The sequence below is a fragment of the Polypterus senegalus genome, chromosome 10 (assembly GCF_016835505.1).
Source record: "Polypterus senegalus isolate Bchr_013 chromosome 10, ASM1683550v1, whole genome shotgun sequence".
Classification (NCBI taxonomy): Eukaryota; Metazoa; Chordata; class Cladistia; order Polypteriformes; family Polypteridae; genus Polypterus; species Polypterus senegalus.
Window position 1 is genome coordinate 22,753,122 of NC_053163.1, and position 24,399 is coordinate 22,777,520.

Below are 24,399 nucleotides of genomic sequence, written 5' to 3' on the forward strand. Positions count from 1 at the left end.
ATCTATCTATCTATCTATCTATCTATCTATCTATCTATCTTATAGTGCCTTTCATTTCTATCTATCTATCTATCTATCTATCTATCTATCTATCTATCTATCTATCTATCTATCTATCTATCTATCTATCTATCTATCTATCTAATAAGCTTTCCTATGACAATCAGACGGTGGGCTACGACGCGCCTTTTCCCAATGACTTTGATATCTGACAACTTCTTTTTTATTTCAGCACTGTGCAACTTTGTGAACTTGAGCTTTCGACTTTCACTCTATGTCACTCAATCAACTTCCTTTTGTTGTTTATACCACTGTTTAACCCAACAAATAGTAAATTTTTCTTTGCCTCCACTTGTTATTCGCTGAAATTCTTCTAGTTTCCACCATGCTTTTTCTTTTGTCTTTTCACAGAACGCTGAGCTTAAGGGCTATTTATATTGATTTGCTTATTCAAAGAGGCATAATTCTGGGAGGAATTGGGGCTGGACAGCAGGCGCATGCGTTACTTTTCACACTGACTGGGATTTATGGAGCGGAAGAACGTGGAAGTTGGCAAACACACAGATTTATGCTTCTGGGTTTTTTTGTCCGTGTGCACATTTCCGCTTTTGTCTGTATGCCATGTTTTAGTGTGAATTCTACACACGGCATTAAGCATGAGGCCCCTGGTGAGATTGACTCTTAAAAAGGAAAAAAAAAAATTGGGTGGGGGTTGAATTTAGTTTTGTTAAGCTTGACTTGATTGTATGGAATGTTTGATGCTTTTAATAAAATCAATTTAAAAAAATCATGTTTCAAGGTTGTCTTTATATTGCCTCATCTAGTTTTTAAATAAACTGAACTGAAAATGTTTATCAATGTACTAATGTGTCTAATTCTGAAGTTCTCAGCTGGAGTGTGAGAGAGTGCCCTTAAAAATGACTGTTTGTTAAACTGCTGTACCAGCCTGAATGGGTCCAATGTTGACTGATTTCAGAAGCTAAGCAGACTTAGGCTTGAGCTTGGCTAGTAGTTTGATGATAGTGGCCTAACCCAAGTCTCCATGCTAGTCTGCATTTCAGGTACACTGCTCAATCTCACAACCCTTGTGCAGTGATTCTTTACTTGTGTCTCACCCACCCAAACTCATTCTCCTGTTTTCTTTCCACTGTACATGTCTGTCCCTGTTTGTGTGGAGTCTGAGATCACAGCTCTGTCTCACTACTCTCAGTTTCTGATCCAAGGTACGATGGAGACTAACACATTCTTATGAAGGGCAGCATCTTAATCACCCCATGCAAGCAATCTGCTAAAGCTACAGTATTTTTATCTTTTGTAAAAATTGTTTCTTCACTCACCAACCCCTGGGCCAGTGCTACACACTAGACACTTTGTGCTTCTTCCACTTGTTTATGGGGATGCAGATGTACAATTTAAACAGATTGTTATTTGCATAGGAATTGTTACATATGCATAATAGAACTAACTTTTTTACATTACAGCGAGTAATTAACCATATTAAGAAATACATAATAATTTGAATGTAAATTATGTTTCACGTTGCGTTCGAGTTTTTCATTGCATTAAACGATTTCATTCTGTTTGGGTTTGAAATTAACACACAAATATTTTTAAAACTTCAGTAAAAACAATTTTTTGAATTCAGTTTTTGTCAATATCGCATTGAATTTTGATTTTGTGTTTGGACTTACATCGTGACAACGCAATGTATAACTTTCCGTGAGGGAATTTAATTTCTTTCTTTCTAATAAACAAACCGACTTTTTTGTATGTTTGTCTCTGTAATTTGTTAATTGTCTTTTCAGAAGCTATCCTAACAGGAATTGGTTAACATTTTAACACAAACATCATATCAAGATCTCCTTTGTTGTCTAATGTTATCTGGGGAAGATGTACTACATTACCTTTCTTGGATACATCCTTTTTTCTACAGTAATTTGTGCAGAGGAAGACTAGCCAGTATTAACTGTTGTAGATGTTCTTCATGATATTGTAAGTTGATGTTTTTATCTTCTGCACAATCACCACCAACTGTTTCAGGATAGTTTATTGATACGCATTTTATCAATTTTCTGTGTAACTGACTGACAATTTCACATTAATTCATTTGTCTTCATCATTTCGCGGTGCTAGAATTGCCCGTGTACTCATTTTTTCTGTTGATATTCATTCGGGATAAAATTCATCAATACGATTTGGACATAATGCACCTTCTGTAATTGGGAACTTAAAGTGAGAATAATGTAAAAAATTATAAGAGCTGAGAGAGCAGGAAATGTGTCTGTCAAAAGCATTCACATGAAAGAGATGAGAGTGTACCATGTACATGTTTGAATATGGTTGAGAGGAGGGCGTGACTTGAAAAAAATCTCATGTCAAACGTCTCATGTTGTGGGACTTGAAAAAATCTCTTCCAAAAAGCAGGATTTTTTTTATATAATTTTTGAGAAATATGCACACACTTTGACCTGAATAGACACTTGAATTACTATTAAGCAAGAAAAATTCATAAGAAAGAAAAGTTCTGACTTGGCAGTCCTAGTCCTAGTGAGACATTATGCAGGCTTATTCCTGTTGGTATAAAGGACACCTGGTAGCTAAAAGTCCACAGTGTTGCTGTGTCACAGAGAGAGAATGTGCATCATTGTTCATAATGACACTTAGTTTTGTTTTCATTCTCTCCTTTGCTACGACTTCCAGGAAGTCTAGGCTGCAGCACATAACCAAGCTTGTTGATTTGGTGGGCCTCTCTTGAAGTTGATGTTACCAGTCCAGCATACCACAGCATAGAAAACCACAATGGTCATCACAGAGGTGTAGTAGAAGATGTGAAGGGGGTTCCTTCACAGTCTCCTCAGGAAGAAGAGCCTCCTCTGCACTTTCTTATACAGTTCCTTTGTGTTACAAGACCAGTCCATCCTGTCATTAATGTGGACCCCCAAGTTCCTGCAGGAATGAACCACCTGTACATCCAATCCTGAAAAGTGACTGGACATACAGACTCTTTGGTGTTGCAAAAGTCAATAAAAAAAGTAAATAAAATAAAAATAAATAAATACATAACAAGTGAAAACAACCAGTGGTCTCAGTTCATTGCTATGAAAGTGAATAGCCAGAAGAACTAGGTAATGAATTTAATTTTACCATGCCTGAGCTCTGACTATTTAGGTGAAAGCAGTATGAGAGCTCTGGCATGATGCTTTGGAGCTGTTTGGAGTCATAGTGAGTATTGTTGACAGTGGTAGGTGGCGGATGTACAACCTGTATGAGTAAGAGTTGTTTATTGCTCAAGTTCATTATCTATTCTAGATTTTATGCTAGAAATTAGAAAGAGTTTGTTACATCTGAAGAAGATGGAAATTGTGGTGTGGTTCTTGTGGACTTCAGCACATATTGGGGTGGAATTAAATGAAACTGTAGACAGCCTGGTCAAACAATCATTGAAAAAACAAAATATTGATTTAAATAATGCAGAAGGTAAGGGGAGGCAAGCGTTTTAATCAAACAAGCTATATGTTCAATCTGGCAAGAAAAGTGGGATAAAGAAATTAAAGGAAGGCATCTCTATGGCATTCAGAAGAAGGTTACATTTAATTGGATGAGAGGAAGAAATAGGAGGAGGTTATAATGTCAAGGCTAAGGATTGGTCATACAGACTAAATTATACTTTATTTAAAATTGGACAACATAATATTGGGACATGCAGACATTGTTGTCATCAGGAAACAGTAGAACACATACTACTAAAATGTAAAGCATACGAAATGGAGAGGATGGAGTTGATGGGAAATCATAGCATCACAATGAATACTCTGTTAGGATGAGGACAAAGACATCAGATAGTCTGTGTATTTTTAAAATTACTAGGTTTATTTTAAATAATTTAAGATTAGAAGAATAGATTATAGGATACTTTCCTCTCCCACTCCAGTTCAGTCGTCAGCAGTTATGGCTACTTTTTCAGAAGTATACATTTTCAAAAGTCTCTGTTTTCAAGGGTTGAAAATGCTGCGTTAGTGTGGCACAAATGACAAAATGGATGCTAATGTCCATGCTTCTTATTGAAAACATAGTACTGTGTGTGGTGCCAAAGACTTTTACTATAATTTTTTCCACTAAAAAACAACATTGAACTTATAGTTTAGACTTCATTAGAGTCGAAACCTCAGTGCCGGTCGAAGCCCAAATGGATGGCTAGGTGGAATGAATGGACGTTGGCCCTCGTTGTCCGTAGTAGGTAGTGGGTATTATTAAATCCTCAATGACCCTGGGGCACAAATGGCACCCCTTTGTGGACTTTTAGGAGCGTGCGGCCCTTGCTGTACAGACGTGCACACACTTCTGGTTTCATAAATGGTATCCAGAGGGTAACAACATGCACACAGTATCAGCAGAGTCCCCCTCACTGTCCAGAGAATTCGTACATTTGCTTTCATAAATGATGCCCTCAGATGACGGCATCCTAGGCGACCACCGATGTTGTCTAATGTATTGACCGGGTTGCCCAAACATGTCACTTACACCCACTTGCCAATGGTAAGGATTTTGTAATGGCCCTCCACATTGTCAGGCACATTCAACAGTTTGTTAACATTTTCCAGAATTTGTTGTGTTTTTTTTTTGCTTTGTTTGCTGTTTTTCATGGTCACAAGATGACCTTTACAGCTTGAGTTAACTGGACGTGGTCAAATACTTTGAGGTTACACTGACTGATGTGTGATGTTGGGGTCATGGTCATGAGATCTAGGCACTCACTTTAGGGACACTGTCAAAACAGACAGATCATTAGTGATGTTGATCTTTTTGGAGATATTAGACTGTTATTTTGATATTTAAACTTACGTAAATATTTGAAGCAATTATTTCATTTGCACTTATTTTTTTCTCATTTTTGATCTCTTGTTTCTTTAATGAAGGCTGACTTTTTTCTTCACAGCACAAGGGCTTTTAATGTAGTCAGGTGCTTGCAATAATTGGGCGTCTCAGAGATTTTTCAGCACATGCTGTCTTCTTTACTTCTCTCTCTGTCACTACTAAAAATGTAGAGTTGTTCACCATTAACTTTTTTTGTGATCTCTCTAACCAGGTAGGGTGCTTGCCCACTTTCTAACTTCCAAAAGCTCACAGAGAACTCCTTCCACCTCCTGTTTCTCTCTCTATTTCTCAATTCTGGCCTCTCTTTCTCCCATTCATGGGTGAAACCCCAATGCTGAGGTTGGCATTGCCCTTCCAGAATGTTCCTCTGCCTCCCCAATTATACTGTAAATCAAATAATTTGTATGAATGATGCACAGAAGACATCCCATGTCTGTTGAAAATCTGCAGTTCCTCCCCAATACATGCAAGTGATTCATAACCTCCCAGAAATCACTCCTTTCTGTCTGACCACTAGTGTTTCAAGGGAGGTACAACCCATAGCGTTTGAAATAATTATTTAAAGGCTTAGGGTGTCTGTATACAGTGACAATGAAATTAAAACAAAATTCTTTGCACATTCAAGTGCATCCTTTTTGGTTTTAGAAGTAGTGTGGCAACATTTAATGAATGTGCTGGAGACGTACTTCTCTTGTCTCACTGTCCTTCCAACATTCAAAGCAATCTAAGACCAGAGCTGTTTAAAGTCTAACCACATTTCTGGAATAACTTATGACAAGCCATCTCTGTTGTCCTAAATGCAGCTTTCACTGGCTTATCTCTTTGCTTACAAAGGCAGTCGGGTCCCATTACCATCGGCCTCCCAGTCCTCCAGTGGGGCATCTTGCATAGTAACGAGACTTTTGCCTGTGCTGTGTTTCTGCCAGAACTGATATGACGTCCATCATCACTGCAATCACTCCTCTGTCTTTCTTGGGCCACACTCTGGCATCAACACATAAATAATTAATTTGTTTAGGGAAAAAAAAGTGGAAAGTCATTTCTGTCACTTCTTAATGATTTTATCTATATTCCAGTCAAAAGCCAATATACTGTGAATAATAGTCCTCAGATATTGTAGTACTCAGCTATCTCCAGGGCTTGCATTTTACTGATACTCCATTTATAGCCAACATGTACTGACCTCGGACTAAAGCATCTGCCACAAGTACCATCACAACATTTAATGATAAGGAAAGCAGACTTTGAGATGTGTTGCAAGTCTGAAAGATGAAGTGTTATTATGTAGAAATAAATCCTTCTACTTACCTGCACTTTTACTGGGGAAGCTTTTCACACTCCGGGATGGAAGAGTTCGTTTTTCTTTGGTAGGAGCCACACCACCCTTGCTTGTTCCTTCACCAACACTGTCACAGTCTGTCACAATTTAAAATACACAGTTAGAAGATTTTTTAAACCTTTATTTTTTACAGCAACTTTTCATGTTGAACACCTTCTGAACATACTTAAAAATGCAGCAATATGTTCTAATGGTCTGCATGTATTTTTAACAATTGGAGCCCGAGTAAGTTACTGTACTGGTAGCATTCTTTAACCCTGTTCTGTGGGGAAGTATGAAATGAAATTAGCTGAAGAGCAATGTCCGTCTAGCTTGTCCTGTATTCAGACTTACAGACTGTAAGAATATATTTAGTGTACAGATATAACATTCCAGTATTGGAAAGTGTTGTGAAAGTATTGGTCCAGTCTCCATATTTGAAGTATCAGCGTTTAGGTGAAAAGGTAAAGAGCTATGTAAGATGATAGAGAACTGGCACAACTGTGAGCAAAACTCTGAATCAGTTAAAGGCTTCTTGTGCTTCCATACTCCACAACATTTCTTAGAAAACTGTTTAGTAAGATCAGTTAGTGAGATTTCTTTTTATAAACTACTAATATTATTTGTATTTGTTTAACAAAGTTCAAAATTGACAAGTCGTTGATTGCCTGAAGTTAACTTTCAGGTTAAATTGCTCCCAAAATTGATTTAGTTACAAATCCTAATGAAAAGCTGTAACAAAAGTAAAATCAAAACTGAAATGTGTTGTTCACAAATCACTTGAGCACTAGCCTCTTGTGTGGTCTTTTCTTTATAAGTTAAATTCAGACACTGTGAGATGCTGCTTCAATTTCAATATTGTGCTATTTCAATACCATGGGTCATATGATATACACATCATGCACCTAACAAGCACATCATTTTGTACTGACTAAGGACACAGAAAGAAAAAAAAAATAATGGCAGCCGCACAAAAAAGCAAATACCTGTAAACAAAATAGCAACATGGTGACATCCCCATAATAATGATTTAATGAAATAACAAATGAAAATGCAAATCGAACGTAAGCACAATAGATTAGCAATAAGTTCCTGAAACTCTGGTCTAATGTAATAAGAACAATGCAGCTATTCATTTGAAGTTCAGGTGTAAGGAACAGTTTATGATGAACAAACTCGTTTCTTTGAAGCTTCATCCAGAAAATGGCCTCCACAATTGAAACACAGACCTTGTTGAATTCTTTATCTTTCCATAGCATTGTTAAAAAGAAAGGTTCCTAATTTTATTGCTTGTGTAATCATGGCTTCTAAGTTCCTAATGTTAAAACTTGTCATGTTGTCTTTTAATGCTTTCTAAATGCATCCTGATTCTGCTGCTAACATCTTGAAATTAATAATATAATCTGAAATGAACCTAGTGTAACAAAATATTAGGTTAAAGATCCCATTATTTTTGTCCATGCCATTTTTATTTGTGTTATTACTTCTGAATATATTCTGTTGAATCCAAACTCTGAAGAAAAGTCTGATTTGTTTTAAATATGGAATAAATAATGAAGGGGGCCAATTATTATTATTCAGTTTGAAGTTTTTTAAGAGACAATCGTGGGTTCTTCTTTTTTGTGATTCTGCAGATTTGTGCCAACACATTTGTCCACGTCTTGTAGATAGACAGATATTATAAGGCAATATAGTATGGATCGATAGAACTTTATTTGTGCCTGGAGTAAATTTACTGTGGAAGGCAAAGGTCTATAAAATGCAGGGATGTGTGGTCAGGGGAGGTCATGGAAAGTAGAAAAAACTAATAATGATAACATAAAATAAATTTCTCCACTGGTCTGTGCTTTACATTTGTTTTCATTATGATTCCAATAATGTTGATCATTTTTATAGTCAAAATTGCAGAATTTGTGCATTTTCTGTTCAAATACAGAGGAGAAACGCGATGTGTTGCAGCGGCGAGTCTCACCTCCCCTTGGACGGCGCTCTCATCACACACTGGGTTGATGCATACAATTGGCGCGTGCCTGTTGCTGTCTCTCTGTATGTCGCCAATCTAATGTTTGCAGACACGTTTATTATACACCCTGACTTTCCAAAGTCTGGCTAATATCTTTAATGAATGTGTGTGACATATTTAGTGTTACTGATCAGACATAAAACCGCAGTGAGAAGGCACAAGGGGAGGCAGACAGTACTGTGCTGCCCTGAAGGGGGCGCATGTGAGCCCAACAGGTGCTCATTGCTGCTTTTCTTCTACGCAGAGGCGCCAATAAGTTAGCGATATCAGAAAGTCCAGTGCACTGCACTGCACTGATTTTTATTTTTTGTTTCGACTGACTGCCAAAATTGAAGATTAAGGCTTTTAAAACTAAAGCAAAATAATAAGGACTTTTACAAGAAAGTGACTGAGATTTTCGTGAAGAAGGATAGGCTCATGGACTTCATTTACAAAGACCATAAACATTTTTTAATTTTATAAAAAATGGGATCCGACCAAAAAAAAAATCCAATATTTAAAAACTTAATTTTGACCTTAAATAAAATATTCTTTTGTTTTTATTGTTATCCTTTTGTTGAACAGTCTGTATTAAAACTGATTAAAGCATTAGAATAAAATGCTTTGAAAACAACAAATTTTTCAATGAAGGTCAAAATTGAAATCCGACTTTTTTCAATACACCACTCTATACTTTCATTTGTATTGAATGAGTATGAATTGTGGAATCGTAACGGCAAATTTAGAATACATGGAGGGTGAGGAGCAAATGCCTCTCTCCGCTCTCTCTCGCCACTATAATGTAACATTCTTTCTTAGCCAAATATGCGCCTTACCTATCTGTGTGTAAAGAAAGCTGAAGAGATTTGAAACATAACCAGTAGTCAGTCTGCTGGCTGCCAGTTGAATAGTGAATAAGCTACTCTTTGGGGTTCACCTATTTGTAAATCTGACTCTGAAGGAGTCCATGCCTCACCAGCCATGAATTTCACCGCACGTCACTGATAAAATGATATTTAATACAATTGTAATGTGTTGAATTGCATTACACTACACAAAGCCATTTTAATGGTTACATTTTAATATATTAGAAGATTAGAAGTGAAAAAAGGGATACTCATTTGGGACACTTCCACCTGTAACTGACCTCGATATATTAATGGTATCAATGCAGTAAACCAATATTTAAGAAGAAGAAGAAGAAGAAGATGAATTCTGCATCCCTGTAATTTCATTCCTTTTTCTTGTCTAAGCAGTAACTGGAGGATTTTTTGTGCTGAAGTACCTTGTTTTATGCTATGTAAAGACAAGTTCACAAGACAACATGAGAAGGAGTGAGCGTGACACGGACCTTCCATTCTCTTGCTCAATTTCTTCTCATATGTTGATCTCACTGGACTGTTTGTTTTTGTTTTTTGGAAGCTCCTAATGTGCTGTGTTTTCATACACCATACCTCCCAAACAAGAATTTATGACATCCTCTGTCACTAAGATACAGAGCTCAGTGCTAACATTGCAGCACACAGGGCTCCTACTGGACTTGCTGTAAGGTCGTAATGTATGTCTTCCTTTGCTCTAGTCTCATGCTCAAGGGAAAATGGACAACTATTTCAAAACATTTCCTTAACAACCAATTGAATTAAACACACTGACACAAACGTGACAAATTAGTGCATAACAGACTCTGAGGTCAAGATGTTAATGCAGCTTGTGTTTAAGTATTGCTATGATTCCTCGTAGTCCTGTTCTTCACTGAACTGAATCATATAAAAGACAGGAGAGCAGAGTAAAGAGAACTGAGAGAGACAGCATGACATTGTAGTCAGAAATCACATCATATTATGTACTGTATGTGTTCATTTGTGTACCTTTTATCTCTCTTATTCCAGTTTCTGCAACTTCACTGATATCTAGAAAATAAATAGACAATGTTAAAAAATATATATTTTTTTTAATTTACAAGCTCTTTATTATTTATATAATACACAGTCATTCACATTTCTTTACACAGTCTTTTGAATGAAGCTCATCAAATGTTACCAGGAGAAAGTTGTGTGAGACATAGAAGGTTTAATGAGTGATTACAATAGAGAGGTTAGGAGCAGACACTCATACACCCACCACATGACAAACAACCTCAGAATCTCAGATTAGGACCCGAGCGCAGCCATGCAATACCTCAGTACCACACTAGTTCAGATCCAATGGAGTAGTGTGAGGTTTTTTATGGTGTCTGGAGTGCCAATTCTGCCACCAACCCCTAAGGACAGCCCACTTGCAAGTTAAGGGCCTTGCTTAATGGCCCAACAGAGTAGAGTCACTTCTGCCGTTTATGGGATTTGAACCAGCAACCTTCCGAGTGCCAGTGCAGCTCCCTAGCTTCAGAGCCACCACTCCACCTGCCATAGAAACCAGAGTATTGCCTCTTTAGGAAACATTTTTAAGGTTTGTTTTATTATTTATAAATTTAGTACGGTCACATTTCAGATTGTACTAGTAGATAACCTAGTAGAATGCATACCACTTCCTTAGCCACTGGGCACCTTCAGGAAGGCAACACAAGTTAAATCTATTGGCATAAATTTGAAGCAGCAAACAAGTCCAGGCCACGGCAGAATTAGATGACCGAACACAGACTGCACAAACACAATTAATAGGTATTAAAATAAATATAGAATGACATTTGTTGCTAAAGGCACAGTGGCAAAAAGAAGACCAGGGTTTATATCCTGGGTTCTCCCAAAATGAAATTTGCATGTTCTCCCTGTGTCTGTGTGGGTTTCCTCTAGATGCTCTGGTTTACTACTACAGTCCAAAAACATGCAGATTTGGTTAACTGGAGATACTACATTGGCCCTGGTGTGTGCGTGTGTGTGTGTGTGTGTGTGTGTGTGTGTGTGTGTATGTTTATGAAAGTTTACCCTGCGATGGACTGGCTCCCTCGCCAGGGTTTGGTCCTGCCTTGTTCCCTTTGCTTACTAGAAAGGGCTGAAATTTTGACCCCGGTCTGGATTAAGTAGGCTAGAAAATGATGTGACATATTATTGCTGTGCAGTTCACTTGCACACATCTCTTAGGCCACATTTAGACATTGGGGCCCACAGTAAGGATGTGTCTCTCTTTATTGTTATCATACAATTTGTAAATAGTATATAAAAGTTAATATAATTATATTTTAATTATGGTGCACTGAATGTCTGTTTTAACATAACACTGAAGACAAACATGAGGTCATGTCTGTAGGTTTAGGAAGGAACAGATGACTTATGAGTAGGACGTCTTAACTTTAATTTCTAAAATGAAGCCCACTACTTGTTCCCTGATCCAGTGCCAACAAAACTAGTAAAAAGTGCAATGGATGTTCTTGCAGCGCCTATTCTAACCGTTATCAATAGTTCATTACTGCATGGCACCGTACCTGATGCACTAAAAGTGTCAGTCATTAAACCTTTACTTAAAAAGTCAGACCTAGACCCACACATACTAAATAATTATAGGCCCATTTCAAATGTACCCTTTCTCTCTAAAATACTAGAAAAAGTAGTCGCCAGTCAGCTTCAGTCACACCTTACGCATTACAATTTATTTGAGAAATTCCAGTCTGGTTTCCGCACTGGTCATAGTACAGAAACGGCACTAACGCGGGTTGTAAATGACATTCTGATATCCTCTGATGAAGGAAACTCCACTGTAATTATGTTGTTAGACTTAAGTGCAGCATTTGACACCATTGACCATTCTATTTTACTGCACAGGCTAGAAAACGATGTTGGGCTTACAGGCCCCGTGCTCACTTGGTTCAGTTCTTATTTATCAAATCGATTCCAATATGTACAGAAATGTGCTGACAGTACTCCATCATTATACACAGAAGTTCAACATGGTGTCCCGCAGGGCTCAGTACTAGGCCTTTACTGTTTTCACTTTACATGCTTCCACTGGGATCTATCATTAGGAAATATAATGTTAATTTTCACTCGTATGCAGATGACACCCAGTTATACCTTTCATTTAGATCAAATGAAGTTTCTCCGATGTTGTCTTTAATTAGTTGTGTTAGTGAATTAAAGGAGTGGATGGATGAGAACTACTTGTCTTTAAACACCGATAAAACAGAGATGTTAATTGTTGGAAGGAATGACGCTGATCACACCAATATTTTGTTATCATTTAACTCAGTTGGAATCTCCATTAATTTTACTGAATCAGCCTGCAATCTAGGAGTTATCTTTGACTCTAGCATGTCATTTAAAGCACATATTGCAAAGTTGTCCAAATCATGTTTCTTCCATCTTAAAAATGTTGGGAAATTAAGGCGCTTTCTAAATAAACAGGATTCTGAAAAATGAATTCATGCATTTATTTCTAGTAGGATTGACTGCTGCAATGCGGTGTTCACTGGATGTTCAAACTGTTCTTTATACAGCTTTCAGTTAATCCAAAATGCTGCTGCAAGAATTATTACAAGAACAAGAAAATACGATCACATAATTCCAGTTTTTCAGCCCCCTTACATGGGCTCCCGGTTAAGTTTAGGGCAGATTTCAAAATCCTCCTTTTAACATATAAAGCATTACATGGCCAAGGTCCCACTTGCTTTTCTGAACTTATCATGACTTACAAACCAGAGCGCACATTAAGATCTCAAGATGCCGGTCTACTTGTGTTTCCAAGGATTAATAAAATAACAGTGGGAGGTCGAGCTTTTAGTTACAGGGCCCCTAAACTGTGGACTGGTCTGCCTGCTACTATAAGAGGTGCCCCTTCAGTCTAATCTTTCAAATCCCGGTTGAAGACTCACTACTTCTGTTTAGCTCACCCTGACTAGATCTGCTGATTATATGTACAGACTGTATCTCTGTTTTTAGTCATTAACACTAAAACATAAGTAATATGAGAGTTAGAATTTGTTACTAACCCTTACCTATTCTGTTTCTCTTCTTAGTACTCAAATGTGGCACCAAGTTGTTTTGCCTGCCTAAGGTAAAGTCATCCCTGACGAGGATTGCAGGAATTGTTGGGTAGATGGGTCCTTTAATCTTATTGGCTGGCCCAGCGTTGTTTCAGCTGTGGAATGGCCAATATTGGGAGGCAGCTTGATGGCCGAGGTCTCCAGAACTCTAAACAAATCCAAATCATATTATGTGATATGATCTACCATTAAATTCTGCTCAGTACTTGTAAATTTTTTATTTTTATACTGTATTGAATATTTGTTCTGTTCTGTGTATTGTATTGTATTGTATTGACCCCCTTCTTTTTGACACCCACTGCATGCCCAACCTACCTGGAAAGGGGTCTCTTTTTGAACTGCCTTTCCTAAGGTTTCTTCCATTTTTTCCCTACAAGGGTTTTTTTGGGAGTTTTTAGTTGTCTTCTTAGAGAGTCAAGGCTGGGGGGCTGTCAAGAGGCAGGGCCTGTTAAAGCCCATTGCGGCACTTCTTGTGTGATTCTGGACTATACAAAAATAAATTGTATTGTATGTATTGTATTGTACTTGTGCTATTTAATATACAGTATGTCATGTTTTAATGCATTATTAACTTAGCCATCTGAACTCAGAGGGATTGTATGAAGCTAGGGCTTATGGGGAATTATTATTATTTGTACCTGTCATCTCTTTTGGAATATAACTCCCTAAAAGATATAAAGACACATTTATTGATTATTTAGCACATTCATTGGGCCATTCATAAAAAATCAGCAGACAGCAAAGCCTGAGTCCTTATTAGCAAGTTGTGTCCCCTACTTCTTACAAGTGATGACATTAAACATCTGTACTTCACAGTAGTTGGAAGGAATTGAGATACGTTTACAACTTGGAGCTGGTGAAGCCTCAATATTGGAGCCAACATCTAAAGTCAAGGCTCAGCTCCATAGAGTTACATCAGTGATGAAGACATCGCTTTGCACAGAGATGAGTCCTCTGTGATGATTCTGTGCTATACTGTAAAATCAGCTTTTGGACTCTCCGGTTCATCGAGTTGTTGCTTGCACATCTTGTGGTTCAGTATTGTCGGTACGTGTTACTGTCATAGCATCTTGTTATGGAGGATTGCAGTGTGCTGATCCTTGATGTTTGAACATTGGATATCTTTAAATAATTCTAAAATCTTTGTACATGTAACAGTTAGAGCTTGTTAAGAGAAAAACAGTCTAGTCAGAAAAAGATCTCTCGCTAGCTCCTTCTGCTTTTGTACTTTATTTATGGTTCTGATTTACTCATTTTATTTGGTAATTATGGTATAATTCAGCTCTGCCTATTTCATTATCTACATTTCTGACTGCCCTTTCTTGCCTTGTTAGCTGCAAAACAAAAACTATACTCCGTATCTCTCCACTTGTTCTTCTGTAAGTGCTTTGTTACACATCCCAAGCACAAGTGGGAGTAAAAGTGTTTTAGGAGGACTGAAGACTATAAACTGATATTTAGTAACAATCCAGACAGAACATAGTTCTCTTTATATCACATTGGTATCTTGACAGTCATTTATGACAATTGTGCAAAACAAGGCAAGTTAGGTGTTCATTTATTAATTTATATCTTTGTACCTGATAACTGCATGTCTTCTGTAATTCCTCCATTTGACTCTGACAGGCATGCACCTATCACCAAAAATAAATATCACACAGTCAATAGGATTATAAACCAATTCATTTTGCCTAAGTACACAGTTTGCATTTGTGAGAATATTCATCAGGTTTCACATATTTGAAAGTCAAAAATTAATTAAAAATTATTTTATTTTTTATTTTTAGTCTACTTTACTTGGTGAGGGTCACAGTGGCTCTATACCAAGATGGGCTGGCCAGGCACCAGATCCTGAAAAGCTCTTTACATCTTCTAGGCCATTTAAGACGGATGTAATTATTGCTGTCCCGCAGAGAGTTCTTCCCCCACACTATACGACTCTTCAATTCCACCCGGGGGAGTAAATGCGAACATTAATTTTATTTTAATTCTTTTCATTTTTATTATTATTTAATTTAATATTGTTTCTTTGTATCAGTATACTGCTGCTGGATTATGTGAATTTCCCCTTGGGATTAATAAAGTATCTATCTATCTATCTATCTATCTATCTATCTATCTATCTATCTATCTATCTATCTATCTATCTATCTATCTATCTATCACCCCGTGTTAAATACACTGCATGTAGGTTCTGACTGAAACAGTAGGGGTTGCCGTTTAGAGACCACTGTGATGCTTCTGTTGTTTTTAGAAATAACTTAGTCAAGATAACAAAAGATTACATTTCTAAACAAACTGTACAACAAAATTGATACATGTAAAACAATCAAAGTACCTTTCAAAAGTTTGTCCTTAAGTTGTCTTAATGTTGGGTAACGCCGAATGATGTCATCTTTGAATATTACTTCTAAGAAGCGACGACTCTTTTTTATTATTTCATTTTCAAACCACTCTAAGTACTTATAAAAAGCTCTACTTTTCTCTGTTGCATCTCTTATATCCATTAAAACCTGTTAAACAAGAACATTCATTGTAATGTTTTTCAAGTCTTTTATGAAATTCACATTTTGCCAGAAACAATTAACTTATAGAAGTAGCCTGACCTGAAATTTGTTTGCTGGGATTAAGTCTTTGACTCTTAACCGGTGTAGCAGCTTGCGAGGATTATCAATCAGTGAGATCTCCTTTTTATTCTCATGAATAAAGTACACCAGCTGATTAGCAGTTACATTTTTTAATCCTTGAAAATTATAAAGAGAAAATGGTTTTAATGACAATGACCCAAAGCCAACAAGAAGCTTTACTTTTTGAGTTAAAAGATGAAATTAATCATCTTACATATATTCCTTAGATTTATACTAATAATAGCCAAAACCGTAGGAAGTGCTAAAGTCCTTTGGTTTATTTAACAACTTAATAAAAGGACAAGTGTTTCTGTATCAGAGTGTCTGCCTCTGTTATGTGCCATTTGGTATGTGATTCATAAGAGCTGTGGTATGTTTGTGATGTGCCATCTGTTGGAGTGAAAAATGCAATGTATTGTATTACTGCATGCATTACAAAATACATTCCCATAGATGGTTCACTGAGGTCTACATGGATTACTAGAATTTCAACCAATCTTAGATGTGTACAACAGTTAGTGCTTTATAAAACAATACAGGCCAGTAGTTTAAATGTGTGGAACGTCCCAGAAACATAATATACTGTATGCACTGTAGTCAGTTGTTTATAACATTAAAATCAAAGGACACCAGTCACATTATGAGGACCAAAATGAAAATGAATGATATACAGTTTTTGAGCATTTGTCTCTTTGGTTTGGTTTTTTGTGTTTTAATACACCCTGTTAAATATTAAAAAATGCTCCCTATGGACTTAATTCTTTAATTGTTATGGAACTGGAAACTAAATAGTGTAATGCAGGGTAAGCCTAAAAAACTCAAATTCTAAACTAGTTTTCTGTAAAATGTAAGACTGGGTGCTGTTGGATTTGTGTTATAGCAATTAGTGCCAAACAGAAATCCCGAGAGTTTACTTTTGTCATGAATGACATCCATCCAACCCGCTATATCCTAACTACAGGTTCACGGGGATCTGCTGGAGCCAATCCCAGCCAACACAGGGCGCAAGGCAGGAAACAAACTTCGGGTAAGGTGCCAGCCCACCACAGTCATGAATGACATGTAGTGTACAAAGAAGATTACTGTGTAGTGTGATGTAATAAAGGGTTGGGTCAAAAAAACCTGCGGTGGAAATCAACAGGCCCTGTATAGGGCAGCCATCAGAGTGTTTGTGAATATATGCATTTCTTACAGGGCTGGTCAATGATTTCATGTAATATGTGGATGTGGATCAAGTCGGTTATCCTGATTTTAATTAAAACCTGAAGCACTGGAATCTTCCACAGGAGCGTCTTCAGCTGTGAGTTGATAGCTCATTTGATGTTGTGGGTTTTGCAGGATATTTAATATCTCTCTTTGGCCAGCTTGAATTTCAAGATTCTGTTGCTGAAGCTGATCGCTTGTTTCTTGGTGCTTCTTGAACATGTCAACCATTTCTGAAAACATTTCCTCCATTGTTGATTCCGCTGTTCCCAAACATAACAGTTAGAATTTAATTCATATATTCAATCTGACAGCCACTCTTGTTTGTGGCAGCCACTTAATCACAATATGAATCTATCATCAACAAATCTAAAGAAAATAGAATGATAATCAGATCTTTCATTTATTATACATATCTGAAAGTATTTTAGGCAGCAAACAGCAAAACATCTTTGAATGTCTATGCAACTTTTTAACTTGGAAAGGATTCAGCACTGAACCTCTGAATTAGCAATGGCTGAAATCCATTTTTCTCTCAGTTTCAATGCCAGGGCTGTACTGTTCCTAACAAGGACTGGCTACCCTTGAAAAGCTTGCACCGAATGCTCTGACAAAGGCCAAGTGTCTGCTGCTGCCAGTGTCACAGGCCACTATCTGCTACCAGCTTGCTACCGCTGGACAGACATAACTTCAATGACACAGCTTGTTATATTTCTGAACCCGTTAATACTTATGACCTTGGTTAGGGTCCTACAGAACCTTAATAACTATCACAATCCCTAATTTTATAGAATATCTGACCCTCCAGCAATTCCCAGTGTCAGTAAACACAAGCCAGTTTCAGTGTCATAATACTCAACCTTTATCTCAATTTAAACTTACATTTAAGAGCAGAGAAACCAAGTGAATCAAACACTAGAAGTTAAAACAGAAGAAAACGTACAACTTGAATGATTCAAATCAAAGTCCATACAGCAAACGCCACATCATTTAATTTCTTTGACTTTTTAGGTGTTGCAGTCTTTATCTTCTACATCCAGCTATTTTTTCCTTATGCCAGTTATGATGCCTGCGAACACTGAGAGCTAACCTGAGGGAAAATGTCTAAATCCTCTAATTTATACAGTGCCTTGGTGACTGATCATGCAAGATTAGTCCTAGTTGGATCAGCTGAAGTTGGTCAACTGATAATTTCCAATGGTCCTGCTACAGTACTTGTCAATGAAGCTACTTTTAGTTAAATATTATAACATGTTGACAAAAAGGTCCAATGCCCTTATTTCAAGCCTTCTTACAAACATATACACACTGGTTAATTTATCCATCCATTATTCAACCCGCTATATCCCAAATACAGGGTCATGGAGGTCTGCTGGAGCCAATCCCAGCCAACACAGGGCGCAAGACAGGAAACAAACCCTGGGCAGAGCACCAGCCCACCGCAGCTGGTTAATTTATCTAAGCTTAAATCTTGTAAGATTTAATAGTTATAAGGCTCTTTTAGTATTTGCTATTTAATTTGTATATTTCCCAATATCCTATTCCTTTCTAAAAACATGTACTTATTCTAGTCATGTGCTCGCTAACCAAATCTTCTGCCCAAAAAAGTCACTGGCCTGTTAAACTCCTGTTTCAATACTTAGTTAAAAAATGCTAGTTTTCCCTTATGAGCTTTTTAATCCTGTTTACACAATGTATCAATTTAAAAGCTGCATCTTATCCAGATAATCCTATATTCTTCACACAAATTCAAAATTACATGTCTTATTTAACAAACTGTAAAAATCTAATTTTTTCACTCCAGACATTAATTACCATGTCTAAAATAGTAGAGACAGCAGAAGTAGTATTGTCAAGCCTAGAGAGTACAGTGGAAGTGAGTTGGGGTGTTAGTTTCAGTGTGGATACAATGAACTGGTGTCCAGTTGTGCCAGATGCTGTTAGTACATCCAGAACAATGAATTGAAATGAAATAATGTAACTAGTAATGATTTGAATAATTAACCCGCCCTTTGCCCCTGACTGGTTCAATAAACTGTCAACGGTCCGTTTGATGGATGCCTGACTGCTGGGCCCTGGGTCCGAGACAGCACCTGACGGTCAACCTCCCCACACTTCCCAGTCCCCCACACATCCCAGTCCCCTACACTTCCCTGCCGAAAGCCTAAAAAGCGAAGCATTTTGTTCTATCTACGATTTTAAGATGAGCACACCATTAAAACATCTCATCTCATCAAGCTGCTTTTTTTTGTCCATCTCACACACAGATAACAAATTGTGAGATCAAAGACACGGTCTGAGTCAGTCAGCGTGATCGTACCCTGTTTCTGGGCCCCCCGGGGTCAGGCCGGTCTTCCCACCACTTCCCAGCCACTTCTGAAAGTGCTGTATAAAAAAGCGAAGCATTTTCTTCAGTTCTATCTATGATTTTAATATTAACACGCCATTAAAATATCTATCTCATCTTTGCTTTATCACTTACAGGTCCATCCTTTTCCATCTCACAGAAATTCCTCAACCAACATTGAATCAGTTTCCCAGTGACAGACTCTGCAGTAAAAACATTCTTAGCAATGAAGCAGCCCCGCTTTTAGCAGACCACCTTGCAAGCAGGCCTGTGTGCTCTGTCTCTTTCTCTCTCAGAGCGCAGACACAGGCTGAGACAGCACCTGCTGCAGCGTGGAGCGCGATCGCCTTCGCATAGTTGTTTGCGCTTCGAGCACTCATTCCCGCGGGGTGAGCCCCTGCGAGATCGCCCGCTTGCCAGCAGCTGTCTGTAAACTCCCCTACCCCCATATGTCAGCGGGCTCGAGACCGCGCAGACCCTCTGTCGATGGATCTTTTAAAGTTAAGGGATTTTAAAAGATTAGCTTGTAAAGTTTGAGATAACTGCTAGTTCAGCCCTTTAAAAACCACACATAGTTAAATAATATGCCGCAGTTCCCTTTTTAATCACGTTTGAGACGTCTAAAAAATCTAGCCTGGGCTGATTGGTGGCTGATATCAAAAATGTTCACATATATACAGAGCTTAACCGTAGGGCTCATTTTCCGGGGTCTGTCTAAAATCAGATAAAAGAAACCTCTCTAAATACACTTGTGCATTTCAACGGATATTTATAAGAAAGCAGGTTTTCTACCTTAACCCAGTTTTGTACGTGCATGTAAAAGCACAGAATTTTGATATTTTCTGTCTACTCAAAAAACTGAAATTATTTCTATTTACACAGGTGATAATTAGAAATCATTTTACTATTTTTAATTAAAAAGTTCAAACCAGAAAAGCCCAATTATGATTTTTGTAGGGTGACACTTTTCCCCTTTATACTCTTACTTATGTAGACCTTAAAACATATTCTTACCAAAAGAGTTCATCACTTCCCAATTCCTGTAACTTCAGGTAATTAGACAGAGCTCCATGACAGGCAAGAGAAGATTATAGGTCAAATACACAGTGTCATAAAATAAAATAAAGTGTGAACACCGCGCAGACCTCTGCCCATGACGGATGGATCTTTTAAAGTTAAGGGATTTTTAAAGATTAGCTTGTAAAGCTTGAGATAACTGCTAGTTCAGCCCTTTAAAAATCACACATAGTTAAATAATAGGCAGTAGTTCCCTTTTAAATCACGTTTGAGACATCTAAAAAATCTAGCCTGGGCTGTATAATTTGTAATTATATTACTTAATATAATTTGTTTAACAATCAATCTAAAACAAGCCCTTTTTCGATTCAAACTCACCCCACATTTTTAATACAGGTATCTTCAGCTGACCCTAAGGAAACATCTTGTGGAAGCAAGCGGCCCGCATGGCTCAGGGAGGGGCTGATGGTTCCAGTAGGGGCCGATTTGACACTTCAGCTAAATCAGGTTTCCCAGTGATGGACTCTGCAGTAAAAAACAGTTTTAGCTATGAAGCTGATTTCCCAGAGAGAAAGACCAAGTGGCCGACCCCCCTGCTCTCTCTATACACACAGAAAGTAACGTCAGGCTCTGCAAGCATCCCACTCGCGGGGAGGACTCTGTGAGTTCGCTTGCAAACAACTGAGCCCACCCGTTTCGAGCACCCACCCCCCGCTGGGTGACCTTCAGAGAGCTCACCGGCTGGTAGTCTCAGGAATTTGTTAGGATTATGTCATGTACAAACCTAAACTTTGATTTATCACCTTTAAAGAAATGGAGCAGTCTCGTGCTACAAACGCCTTGTGTCTCTTTTTAACACTTCTGCCTGTAAAAGCTCTCTATTCCTTCTGTGGCCTCAGGTTTCATAGGGGTTTGCACCCAGGCTAATGAACAAGGTCCTGTACATGTCGAGATGCCGGCCCATACCTGCCGTCCCTTTCACTATATAACATGTTTGGTTATTCATTTTGTATGTATAATATAATGAAGTTATTTTTAAAAGTAACCCCCACCGCACAAGAGAGACAGATTCCACGTGTGTTTTAGGATTTGCTGCGGTCAGTGATTTTAGTGTTTTGCTGAGCTCGTTTCTATCACCTAGGAGCCTTTGGACAAAGGAAAACTCTGTAAATACACTTGTGCGTTTAAACGGAGATTTATAAGAATGCACAGGAGGCCGTAGTGAGGTGTGCTGGTTTAACTAGAGGCAGGGGATGTAAGAAGCCCTTTTTGCACCTCCAAGTCCATCGAACTAAAATCATGTTTTTAAAATCAGCAGCTTTAGCTCATGCTAGTGACCTCATAAATGGGAGCCAACCGCTCAGCACGCTTGTATAGCTCACAAAATAGCAGAGCTAATTACTCTTTCTTCTTAAACTAATGATCAAATATTCGGGTAATTCTTAATGAAACACTAAAGCGTTAGTGAACAAAAATACATGTTCAGTAGCCAAGTAAAACGACCGGTTGCTTTAACATGAAAATAAAGCATCTTTGTAAAGGTTCGATTTTAAAACATTATAAGAAAAATCCTTGTTTCCAAAAGAGTTCTGCCCCTTTTTCCAACACTTTTCTTGACCGGTCTTTGGAATCATCAGTGCCTTTCTGATCACATCCACCCCAAACAAAGCATAGAACTTAATTTCTGTACTCATTTTAAATGATAAGAGCCAGTATAAAGTCCCTAAAGGAACTGGAGACATCTGATATCTTCTGTCATATATGTTTTCTTGCCAGCCCAAGTCATTCAGATTCTGCTTACAACACAAATGTACGATTATTTTTTCTCAAATGGCCAGTTCTTTGGCCTGCTAATCATGAAAAAATCAGATTTTGTTTTCATGACACTTTATTTGCATATTTTATTATACCTACTTTTATCGACATTTATCTATCTCAATATTTATTTTTCTGTATCAGAATGTACTTTAAGTTAATTTGTTTTGGGTTCAATAGATGTATTTTTCATATTTTCGATTCTTGTTTTCTTTTTTCACATCTTGAGTCCCCTTTTTGTTACTTCGAGCCCCCTAGCGGGTCAGCCCAGAGTTTGAGAACCACTGTTGTAGGGTTTTATTTGTAAAACACTCTGCGGCATTTCAAGCTAAGTTAGATTCCCTTGTTTATTCAGCCGTCCACTGGTGTTCCATTTTTGTTATAAATTGTATTTAGCCTCTCTTTATTTACTAAGCATTTTATATGATGATTAGAAAACAGTTATCTTGTTCAGGCTTTAATTTAAAACAGCATTTTCATCAACAGGTTATAAACACTTTGGTACTCAGGGGCTTTGTATAATACAACGTTTTAGAAATTCTGTGAATGCTTGGTAATAGCCTTCCATTTTATAGCAGCTATGAGCCCCTGAAAATAAGAACGGTTATAGCAGGTTATAGGAGCAAATACACTACAGGGATGATGATTAGGCTTTGGGCACGTTAGGCCAATCAGGATGGAAAATGTTTTTAGTGAATAGTTACATTATATCTATTATAGGCGTAGCACAAGGATTAAATTTTACTAAAACTGAGGTTTATTCTTTCTTTTAGGTAGTCCAGGTAACATAGGACGGCTGTCATTGAAAACTGCTTTTCCCCTCTGTTTGTGAAAAAGCACCCGTGGTTTTAGTAGCATTCAGGGTGAAGGGATGTAAGTTTGAACTGTGATTCCAAGTGTCTGCAAACTTCTTGAATACGAGTCCAAGGACCAGGGTTTGTGCAGGGATCATAGTCAGGGGCAGAGTTAAGCTAGACATTATTATTCCAAAATGAAACATTGACTCGCCCCTATCACAAAAATAAGATAGTAAAACTAAAATGTACAAATACTAAGTGACAGAGGAGATTAAAAAACATCTTAAGAACGGATCAACAAGGGATCACCCCAAGCTCACCGCACACTACAACAGAACCTACGTGTTCTGCGGTGTATTATCAGCTAAACTGTCATCTATGTAGGCAGTTCCACGGGATTGCAAAGAGTTGGGGAAAACATTATTTAACATCTGCTAGTATGAGGCTGATTAACATGAGCCGGTTATTGTTAGAATCTTATCTGACACTAAAAGTGAGGCTTGTGTTCCTCCTGATTCAGGAAGAACATTACATATTGGAGTTTAGAATATGAACTAGACTGATAAGGACATGTGTGCCAGAATAAATAAATAAAGTAAATAACCACATGAAAAAGTGGAGTGATTACAATTTGAAAAACTGCCATGATGTATCAAAACATTTGAAATAAATAATAAGCTTTTTTGACATGCGCAGTCCGGAATAGTCTGAATGTGTCTTAAAGAGTTCATTTTTAAATAAAACTTAAAAAGGCAAATTAAAAATATTAAATCTGAATAAAACACAGAAGTATCATTTAATGATATCAATTAGGGTTAAGTATTATCAAGCACCGGGATCTATTTATAAGGTTTATTTAATTTAGTTATAAACAAAATGATTGTTGGCATTTTGCTTTGAAATGAACAATAATTTGATAGAGCTTTAAGAATTAGAATGCAAGGGCTGACAAAGAGTATCTCGGATGTCTGTTTTATTTTAACCTTTTGACAAGAAACTCCTGGTCAGGGAAATATACCACCTATAGTGAAAATGAACAGTGCCGACATGCTAACTAAATAGATATAATCTAAGATATTTTAGAATATGGACCTGGGCGCTAACCCCATGATTCTGACCAACTAAAGGGTCTTCACTTAATTGTCCGACTTCCTGCGGGTGCTATTGATCTTGTAACGGAGACTGCAAAAGATTCTCTAATCTTTACTCTGTAATGGTCCATATGATGGAGATCTAGCGCCTGGGTCCACAGGGTTAGCCGGTCATAGGACATGATGTTCAAAATTCACCTAGGGTTTTTCAAAAGAGATAGGACGAGTGTGGCGTGTGTTCTGTATTCTCTTTACTGTATTCACTTTTCACAACGACCATACCCCCGAGATCTTAGGTTTTTTATGCCGAAGTACCTTTCACAGACCCGAATAAG

At 37.6% G+C, this 24,399-nt stretch overlaps 1 protein-coding gene across 3 annotated transcripts in view; it reads right to left on the reverse strand.

Moving 5' to 3' along the window:
• Positions 1 to 20,773, reverse strand: part of LOC120536928 — a 161,920-nt gene extending 141,147 nt beyond the window's left edge. For all 3 annotated transcript variants that reach the window (XR_005635225.1, XM_039765509.1, XM_039765508.1), the window contains exons 1-7: positions 20,740 to 20,773; positions 17,057 to 17,260; positions 15,774 to 15,910; positions 15,506 to 15,680; positions 14,748 to 14,801; positions 10,064 to 10,105; positions 6,184 to 6,291 (exon numbers count right to left, since the gene is read on the reverse strand). Coding sequence is in view for 2 of the 3 variants with exons in the window: in XM_039765509.1 (XP_039621443.1) it covers positions 6,184 to 6,291; positions 10,064 to 10,105; positions 14,748 to 14,801; positions 15,506 to 15,680; positions 15,774 to 15,910; positions 17,057 to 17,260; positions 20,740 to 20,746 (727 nt within the window). In the remaining variant the exon portion in view is untranslated. The remainder of the gene's footprint in view (positions 1 to 6,183; positions 6,292 to 10,063; positions 10,106 to 14,747; positions 14,802 to 15,505; positions 15,681 to 15,773; positions 15,911 to 17,056; positions 17,261 to 20,739) is intronic.
• Between the last annotated feature and the right edge of the window lie 3,626 nt (positions 20,774 to 24,399).